Source organism: Cydia amplana, chromosome 25 (genome assembly GCF_948474715.1).
Source record: "Cydia amplana chromosome 25, ilCydAmpl1.1, whole genome shotgun sequence".
Taxonomy (NCBI): Eukaryota; Metazoa; Arthropoda; class Insecta; order Lepidoptera; family Tortricidae; genus Cydia; species Cydia amplana.
Window position 1 is genome coordinate 1,482,538 of NC_086093.1, and position 10,589 is coordinate 1,493,126.

Below are 10,589 nucleotides of genomic sequence, written 5' to 3' on the forward strand. Positions count from 1 at the left end.
TTTGATTATTTGGAGCTTAAAAACAAGGTTTATGTATGTAATAATAATTGTGTTATTGCTAAGGATTTTATATCGTAAATTGTGCCCTAGAATTGTTTCCCAATGAATGAGAAGTGTAATTGCTGAATATTTATTTGTAATAAACCTTTTAAAATGTATTGTCTTTTTTACTTATTGAACAATGCAAGTTTTTCGTTTTCTAACATTGACGTATAATATCTAAGGACGGGCTAATGGGGCACTAAACATCTACTAGTTCAGCGGTGCTACCCACGAATTCCAGCCAATCGTGCAGTCTAACGCGACTAGTTGCGACCAATAGCGCGCGTAATGCGAACTCGTCAACCAATCGCGCGCGTGATGCGAACTCGTCAACCAATCGCGCGCGTGATGCGAACTCATCAACCAATCGCGTTGTAGCGATTTCACACCGCTGTACTGGCCCCTGTCATGCCTCATTTTTATTGCCTGTAAATCCAGTCCCTAGATATCTATGTCAATGTTTTCTAAACAAAAATTTCTAACTAAATGTATGCCCCTCCCCTCCCCCCTAGCCTATGCTAGCCTAGCTGGTGACGCCCTTGCCTGTGGAAAACATTTTGCCAAGCTGTCGGCCTAGCCAAGGTGACAATCGCTTGCGCTTCGCCATCGAATCGCTTTGTGTCTCTCACTCTTCCATGTTAGTGTGACAGTGACGGTTGCGTTTCGTTCGCTACGTAGCGTTAGCGATTGGCATGTTGTCTACGGGGCCTGGCGGCCTAGCCAAGGTGACAGTCGCTATCGCTTCGCCATCGAATCGCTTTTTGTCTCTATCACTCTTCCATATTAGTGCGACAGTGACAGTTGCGTTTCGTTCGCTACGGAGCGTTAGCGTTTGGCATGTTGTCTACGGGGCCTGAAAGGAAAACTTTCACTTTGCTGTCCGATAAACAAGCGCCATGTCGCGATCATAGACTAGGAATCCTCTAGACGGAGTTTAGAGCAATTATTTCATGAAACCGATGCTGCCAAAAATACGGGGGTGCGGGGGACGAGGTGAGCGAGTCCCGTGCCGTGATTGGTCCGTTCAAAGACACGGACCAATCACGGCACGGGATTCTGACACTTTGACTCGAAGATGGAGTAAAACTACCGTATTAAGTGGTAGAGGGGGTAGCGTTACTATGCTCAGTCTAGACTGTCTGGAGGATGTATTGTCTGTGGTCGCGATACATCATTAAATCCAGCGGTCGGCCACAATCGGCCCGCGAACCTCTCACTTGCGGCCCGTGAGCCTCCCTGGCTATTTAGTATGTAACATTGACACACGAAAATGTCTGATAAAGTCATAAATATTAACCTTTTCGACGCCGTGTCAAACACAAAAGCTGTCACGCTGACGCCACGACACCGAAGTGTCAAAACTGAAATTGAACTTTATGCATATGCACGTAGGTCTATGTCGCTCTGTGATATGTGACCGATTAATCGGTCTTTGGCGTTGAACCTACGGTGCGGATATATCGGTCATTGGCGTCCAAAAGGTTAACAAAGTGTGGCCCGCGTCAACTTCGTTAACTACTGTGCGGCCCTTGGCCGCTAAAAGGTTGCCGACCGCTGATTCTTCACCCTAGTTCCAAGATAACTGCATGAATCACAGCAATTACATTTACAAGTCATTAACTAATACCTATGACCGGGTGACTCGTTTAATATTATAATGATAAGTAGAACGTAGTGATTATATGCTCTTTGGATAAGTGTTTGCTCGCGTTAGTTTAGTGATATATTTATAAGGAAATGGACGTGCGAACGATACTGTAAGTAATTTATTTGACCTATGTGACATTTATTTTATACGTACCTACCTATGTATAAGTGTTAAGTACAGTGATATAGGTACTTAATTGGCATCCGCTTAAGCTCTCTACACGGATCCTGATAAAAATGTATGTTTTGACACAGTGGATATAGACATCATTTATTGGTAATTAATAAATAGTACGTACGTACTTAATGTACGGAGCCATTGGAACGCGAGCCCGACTCGCACTTGGCCGGTTTTTTGAAATATAAATTACTAAAATGTAATATTTGACGTTTTTTATGTACCTATCTTGACATCCGCATCCGCGGATGTGAGCCTTTAAAAATCCGCATCCGCGGATGTCAAAAAATCGGCATCCGCAACATCCCTGTTGTGGACCCAAAGGCTTTTACGACTGTTACCAGCAATTTCTCACTTTCAGACATAGAAAGCACTTGATCATTTGCCCATGGTTTTTTTTAGAACCGTCGTGGTTGCGTTGTGGGTATGTGGTTCCGTCTCAGCACAAAATGAACAAGTTGAGGCCACAAACACTACCAGCACCAGTGGTAAGTACATATCATCATCATATCCACGTTCCATGGCAAAAGGTACCTTATGGCGGCTGGCGCTTACGTCGCATGGCGCCGCAATAATATTGGAGCGGCGTTAGTAATAGCGTAAGCGCCAACCGCCATACGCGTAAGGTCTGAGTGGACGCTCGAAGCGGAGCGTTCGGCGGGGCGTGCAGCGTGGCGTCGGCCTCACAAGAGTCACAAGTGATTTGAGCAGCGTGCACTAAGGCCGCTCCTATACGTTTGCATTTGTTTAACATGCACGCCGCACGCCTCGCCCCGCTGCACGCACAACTCGAGCGTCCACTCAGGCCTTACATTAAGGGGACCGTGGGACGTCACATATCACTTGCAATCTATGTACCTAAGTATGTATTGACCCGTAACTATGTTTGTACTTGTACGGGTCAAAACTTGCAAGTTAAATTTAACTCACTTTCCGGTTTCCGATGAAGCTGAAAATTTGCATACAATATTATGGTACCATCGAGCTGATCTGATGATGGAGACAGGAGCTGGCCATAGCTCTGTGATAAAACAACGCAATCTAATCTTGTTTGGGATTTTAAGAATTGTCTCGATGAGTATTAGTTGCCTGTGGAAAGAAAAGTACAGTCAGCGATAAAAGCTTGTACAGAAAATTTTAATGTTCGGCAAAAACTTTAGTCACATTTCTGTAGTTATTCTAGTTCGTGGCTTGATCTCAGATCACACAGTAAATGGTTTTTACCTTGGAATATTTACTGACGCGTTCCATATTTATAATTGACTATACACATATTTTCCTCCTTTACATGCAATTTTCCCTGTCGGAAAACCTAGATAAGCGAAAACTCATTATTCTCATTAAAGATATGTAACTAAACAATAGGCCCTATTTGACTCGAGACGAGTCACGTGGCTAATGGCTAAGCGATAAGTAGGTACCTAGCGATGTCAAGGCCGAGCTATTAAAGTTTGACCGTGTTGGCCATTACAAATGAAAAGGATGTTCCTTAGCCTTATCTGCAACCATAGATAAAAATATCCCAACAAAAACATAAATGTGAAATGAGAGCCAAGTTCAATATTAAGAATACCTATGTGTCGTTGTTGACTCGCCGACAAAAGAATTGAGATCTATATGGGCGCCAAGTTCTGTGCTGTGTAGAAAATCCTGAAATTATAAAGGATTTGTCTTGGCTAGTTTTTACGTATAGGCATATAGGTAATATATATTTATCTATGTTACTTTTTCAAAAATTTGGCTTATTGTTAAAAACTAGCCAAGACAAATCCTTTATAATTTCAGGATTTTCTACACAGCACAGAACTTGGCGCCCATATAGATCTCAATTCTTTTGTCGGCGAGTCAACAACGACACAGGTATTCTTAATATTGAACTTGGCTCTCATTTCACATTTATGTTTTTGTTGGGATATCATTACTTTTTGTACAGAAATTACTATAGTATTCATCATGAAAGCAGTTTGCCTAAGCTGAGAAGGAGACCCTCCATAACGCGCGGTTAATTGTCAAAAAGTTTCAGTTTTCAGATTTTTTCTTTTGTATACGCCTAATAGTCTACCTTCATGCCAAATATCAAGTTTGTAAGTGATCTAGAAGTGGATTAGGTTTTTGGTCTATAAGTATTAATTATTTTTTTTCCATCGAAATATCAATAATTTCCAGTTTTCAGATTTTTCCCTCTATATGCACCTAATAGTCTACCTTGATGCCAAATATCAAGTTTCTGTCATCTAGAAGTGGGTTAGGTTTTTGGTCTATAAGTATTAATTATTTTTTTTCCATCGAAATATCAATAATTTCCAGTTTTCAGATTTCTCCCTCTATATGCACCTAATAATCTACCTTGATGCCAAATATCAAGTTTCTAAGTCATCTAGAAGTGGGTTAGGTTTTTGGTCTATAAGTATTAAATTTTTTCTCCATCGAAATATCAATAATTTCCAGTTTTCAGATTTTTCACTCTCTATATGCACCTAATAGTCTACCTCGATGCCAAATATCAAGTTTCTAAGTCATCTAGAAGTGGGTTAGGTTTTTGATCTATATATCAGTCAGTCACAAAAATGCCGGTTTTTAAACGTTAATTTATCAATAACTGTTTGAGCTATGTTTATGAAATTTTGTATTTTGTACAAGCTAAGGGACTTCAATACATGTGCCAAATTTCATATGTGTAGGTTAAGTAGGTTTCAAGTTGTGAAGGGGTCAAAAGTAGCTCGAAATGGTTCGTGTAATATTACACACGGTTGATGCGTCGCCAGTTCCTTTTTCTTTGAACTTGGCTGGACACGCTGCCGCGTGTCTAGATAAGTAAGGAAAGATTAGTAACTCCATACCTACATCAGTTTTCTTACCAAAACGCGAGTTATTTCGTAGTCGACTAAGTATGTGATGAACCAGATGAACAGACATCGTAAATTTTATAGCATTTTCGGTGCAACGGAGTGGTGTTAACGGATTTGGTATTAGACAGTTTCAAGCTTAATGATTAATTAGCGTTAATATCAACCTTAATTTACCTTATGGCTGGTGGCCAGTGGCCTAGCGGTAAGAGCGTGCGCCTTGCAATCCGGAGGTCGCGGGTTCGAAACCCGGCTCGTACCAATGAGTTTTTCGGAACTTATGTACGAAATATCATTTGATATTTACCAGTCACTTTTCGGTGAAGGAAAACATCGTGAGGAAACCGGACTAATCCCAATACGGGCCTAGTTTGCCCTCTGGGTTTGAAGGTCAGATGGCAGTCGCTTTCGTAAAAACTAGTGCCCACGCCAATTACTGGGATTAGGTGCCAAGCGGACCCCAGGCTCCCATGAGCCGTGGCAAAATGCCGGGACAACGCGAGGAAGATGATGATTAACCTTAATTCACCATTTCATTTGGAATTATCTATACCAATTCCGTTAACACCACTCCGTTGCACCGAAACGCTATAAAATTTACGACGTCTGGTGATGAAACTATGCAAACTAACTGTGTTTAGGGTTGTTAGAATTGTCTCGATTAGTATTAGTTGTCTGCGAAAAGAAAAGTACAGTCAGCGATAACAGCTTGTACCTTTTTTTGTCAAAACCGTATTTTTAGACTAATTAATTAATTTAATTCCTCAGCAGAACCAGCCAAGGAATGTCTCACCGCCAGAAACGTGTCGGGTGTGTGCGTGCAACGGAACAGTTGCGACTACAGCACGTCAACCATCGATCTCACGCTATACGCACCACATAACTATACCAGGTAAGTCCTATAGGGTATTTGACTGTGTTTAACCTTTTGGACGCCAATGACCGATATATCCGCATCGTAGGTTCAGCGCCAAAGACCGATTAGTCGGTCACAGACCACAGAGCAACATAGACCTACGTACATATGCATAAAGTTCAATTTCAGTTTTGACACTTCGGTGACGTGGCGTCAGCGTGACAGCTTTTGTGTTTGACACGGCGTCGAAAAGGTTAAACACAAGTTCTATTTAATAAATCGGATAAGTAGAAATGTTTAATAATGTTTCATAGAAATTTCATATTAGCAAATCGTTTTGACAGTTCTTAAAAATAAACTGACTAGTAGAAGAATACCCTATTGGAAGCCCATAGCGTCCCACTGCTGGGCAAAGGCCTGCATGGCCCTGGCCAATACTTTAAGGGCTACCCCACACTAGCGTCTCCTGAGCGTCGTCTAGTCAACTCTATGGCTGCTGCTTGACGCAACGACGCCATTTTCTATAGCGCTGACTAGACGCCGACGCTCAAAAGACGCTAGTGTGGCGTGGCACTTATTACTGGACTATCACTTATTCAACACTAGCGACCAGCCTCGGCCTCCCAAGGGTTAACAAATTATACATAAACCTTCCTCTTTCTATCTATTAAAAAAAACTGCATTAAAATCCGTTGAGTAATTTTAAAGATCTAAGCATACATAAGGACAGACAGACAGCGTGAAGCGACTTTGTTTTATACTATGTAGTGATTAAGTCATAATAGTTTGTGGCATACAAGACATCTAAACCTTATCAGAAAATCACACCCGGAACGGCCACCCTTTTGGAAATAAAATAATACAAAAGTATAGGTACAAAAATGTATATTTCGAAAATTCATCAAGTCCGTTCTACAATTACATTTATAATTAATACTCTCACGGCAAGGCCACGACATTGCGCGACCGGCGACGGCGACAACCATAGGTGGTAACGAAAAATCCCATCGCTGTGTCTCGCTCCAACCTATGGTCGCTGCCGTCGCCAGTCGCGCAATGTCGTGACCGAGCCGTTAATGTGACAATTGTACTTTTTATAAAAGGATGGATGCAACTGATATCCTCTTTTTATCACAAAACAAAACCTAACTAATCACCGTAATAGCGAATATTACGCGAAACTGCGTAGGGGGCGCCACTACCACAATCCATCACAATCTGAGGGTCTACCGCTAACGAGAGAATCGAAATTTTGTTATCTAACCTCTCTATCACTCTTGCATATTCGAACAGATAGCCGAGTTCAGATTTTCGCGTTTCCCGGCAGGCCCTTGGTAAACAAACCGCCTTGATGTATCAATGTCATATTTTATTCTCTGTGAAAACTTGTTATTCTAAAACTGTTTAAGGCACAGTATGTATAAGTTACTCTATGGTTTACGATGGGTTTACCAAATGTGACCAAGTATGAGAGCTCACAAAAACGTAAAAAATTGTGTGACGTAATCAATGGATGACCACTAACCTCTTTGTCTCCTATTCGTCCCCGGGAGTGCCAGAAGACTTTGAAAGAAAATTGTCTTGCAAGGTTACATTAAAGCGACAGGGAGATTGTTTCTCGATTTTTCGATGTTGGCGGTTGGCCCTCTGATCTCATATTGTTCATATTATTTATTTTAAAGATAAACTTGTTTGGTCTTCAGGCCCTGCGCGACAGCGGAGGTGTGCTGCCCGCAAGCCGCCATCGTCCACGTGGAGCCCCTGAGCCACGACACGTTCGACAGCGGTGAAGATGATGATGATGACTTCTGAGATCAAGGACCTTACATACACACTAGACATTCCGTCGGGGCCATGTCCAACTTCCTAGTCAGACCAAGCGAACTTGGCAACGATTTTGATAGCACAGACTGTGCAGTGCATTTTAAACGTCATTCTCACAGAAGTTTGACGTTTAAAATAACACTTGCACAGTTTGTGCTATCAAAATCGCTACCGAGTTAGCCATGACTCTACCGCCGTCCGCCATCTTGTCACGGCTCAGTGTAAGGCCTGAGTGGTCGCTGAAGCGGAGCGTTCGACGGGGCGTGCAGCGTGGCTGTGGGCTCACGCGTGATGTGAGCAGCGTGCACTAAGGCCGCTCCTATACGCTTGCATTTGTTTAACATGCACGCCGCACGCCCCGCCCCGCTGCACGCCCAACTCGAGCGTCCACTCAGGCCTTACACACTTGCGGATCCTTGGGTCTACTCGAAATCGTTCGTTCGATAATCTAGAGAGGCAGAGATAACGAAATTACGATTTTCGTGTTTCGCGGTAGACCCTCAGACTTTAAATTTAGGCTTTTCTGTAAATATTGAGCATGGCAGGTAATAGTCGACATCGTTAAAAAAAATATGCATAGTTCATTTAATTGTATTTATTTTTAATTTATTAAAATATAAGTTTTAATTTAAAATGCGTTGTGTAAGTTATTTCTGTGATTAAAGATCTACTTAATGAACACAAAGTTTGAATAAACTGATAGAGTGATAGGTTAGTTTGCACTTTGGTAATGCTAAATGGGGTTGGCAACTGTCAAAGGTTTGCATAGATGGCGCCATCATAGCTTGCCTCTTTCTCTAGTTTTGTTAGGTATGTGAGAATTGGCTTAAAAGGCTAGCGTCCAGGCCATAAAGATAAAACTCCAAAAAAGCAAGAATTTGACACATTTCTAGGGATTGACAGGGCAAGCTAAGCTGGCGCCATCTGTAAAATACTTCGACCGGCCAACCCCATTAAAAACGACTAAGGTCAATAGCCACAATTCGTAGTGTTCTTTACTACAGACGCGTTGGCGACTGTAGCTGGCGTGATGTTCTAATAAAGAAGTTCGATTGGTAGACCTGTTAGCTAAATCATCTGTACCTATTCGTAGGAGCCTTAAATTGTTTGATTTGTAGACCCATGGTCAAAAGCAACTTTTCGGTAGACCCGTCGTATTAAACAAGGTGTTCGGTCTGCACGCCCGTGGCAGACCCATCCGATCTGTGGGAAAGCAACTAGAGGGACTGTATCGTCATGGCGACAGATGCGGCGGCGATGTCGGCGCGTTGGTCATATAACGCGGTTCCATTTACGTATACCCCATGGTAGACCCGTGGGTCTAAAGAATCTAATCTTGAGGGACTGTATAGTCGTAGCGACAGATGCGGCGGCGATGTCGGCGTGTTGGTCATAACGCGGTTGTACCATGGTAGACCTGTGGGTCTGAAGCATCTAATCTTGCGGGACTGTATGGTCGTGGCGACAATTAATCCCTGCGCCGGCGGGAGCTAGCGCGGCTGCGAGATTGGGATCTGTTGCGAGATCTGATAAAGAAACATAATAAGTTCACATATTTTGCATGCCTACTAGTATAAGGTATTGACATTACCTGGACATAATAATATTGACTCTACCATCTTATCCGTACATAATGTTGAGCAAATTAACGCATTTCATTTCAAAGTCAACTGTAGGCACTAAGTGGACCACTAATATTATGGGAGAATCATACACAAATCGACCTAGTCCCACGGTAAGCTCAATGAGGCTTGTGTTGTGGGTACTAGACGGCGATATATATAATATATAGATGCATATAAGTAGGTACTGAAATACATAGACAACATCCATAACTAAGGAACAAATATTTGTGATGACCACACGAATAAATGCCCTTAGGTACCGGGATTCGAACCCGGGACCTCCAGCTTCGTAGGCAGGGTCACTATCGACTAGGTTACGGAGGCCGTTAAAACCACTTAACCACTTTATTATAGGATTGTAACTAATACCACAGAATAAATAATAGTACTAGGTACAGAAGACTCACTCTCTAACAAAACGCGTCTGTTACGATCAGCACAGATATGACCGCTAGGTGGCGACAGCGCCACGCGCGGCTTATGGCTAGCCACCAAAATTGGTGTGGAACGGATGTACTTTTAGCTACCTGTAGCAAAGCGACGAAATCGCGGAGTGAGCCACGCCTGCTAATACCTTCAGTGACGTTTAGTTTACCTTGAGGTTGCGCGAAGGCGTGATTTAGACGCGTTGCGTCGGGACATATTATTGAAATCGTCCTCTTGGCCAAAGATCTTCCCTCCGAACTGGTAGAAGAAGTAGCTGATGAGGAGTAGCGCAGCCAGCTGTACAACAAAAACAATTTTACAAGCTTTTTAATAACTTGCAATATACAGTCGCCATCAGATATATCGGAGCGGCCAAGGTTTTCACAAATCTGAACACACACTCTAACGCCTTGACAATAGAGGCGTGTTCAGATATTTGTGAGCGCCTTGACCGCTCTGATATATCTGATGACGACTGTACCTAAGTAACTACATATGTTTGTAAGGGTGTCGGAACGTTTGATAGGTGTCTCGGGGGACCACAGAGCGGGCTCCTTCTTTGCGCAGAGGTTGAGTCTGGCGGTGCAGAGAGGTAACGCCGCCAGCATTCTGGGGTCAATGCCAGAAGCAGGGGATTTGGGGGAGGTGTTTTATATTTAGTACCTAGTATTTTAGTTTTTAGTCCCTTTAAGTTTTAAGGTTTAGTTTTAAGGTATTAATTAACCGACTTCCAAATCTAAAAGGAGGAGGTAATCAATTCGGTTGTTTTTTTTTATTTTTATTTTTTTTTATTTTTTTTATTTTTTTTTTATGTTTGTTACTCCATATCTCCGTCATTACTGGGCCGATTTTGAAAATTCTTTTTTTGATTGTATGTATATGCATACAGATTGGTCCCGTTTTTGTCAAAACCCAGTTCTGATGATGGGATCCATGAGGAATCGAGGGAACTCCTCAAATCTTAAAGGCATACATATAGTGATTTTTGTGTTTTTATCAACAAATCAAGCATATACATTCAGAAACGTGACATTTGATGAAGTGGAACTGCTGATGATGATCAGAACGGAACTCTTCAACGACGCATAGTTCACGTTTGGCGATTTGTCCTCTTCGTTATGTTTGTTAAGCAAGTTAAGTTTTTA

The 10,589-nt window shown here is 42.3% G+C and overlaps 1 protein-coding gene across 1 annotated transcript; it reads left to right on the top strand.

Moving 5' to 3' along the window:
• The first annotated feature begins 1,733 nt into the window (after positions 1 to 1,733).
• Positions 1,734 to 7,442, top strand: LOC134659543 (uncharacterized). The gene is made up of 4 exons (XM_063515209.1): positions 1,734 to 1,799; positions 2,270 to 2,355; positions 5,485 to 5,605; positions 7,273 to 7,442. The coding sequence occupies exons 1-4, from the start codon at positions 1,780 to 1,782 to the stop codon at positions 7,379 to 7,381; spliced, it is 336 nt and encodes a 111-aa protein (XP_063371279.1). The 5' UTR covers positions 1,734 to 1,779; the 3' UTR covers positions 7,382 to 7,442.
• The last annotated feature ends 3,147 nt before the right edge of the window (positions 7,443 to 10,589 follow it).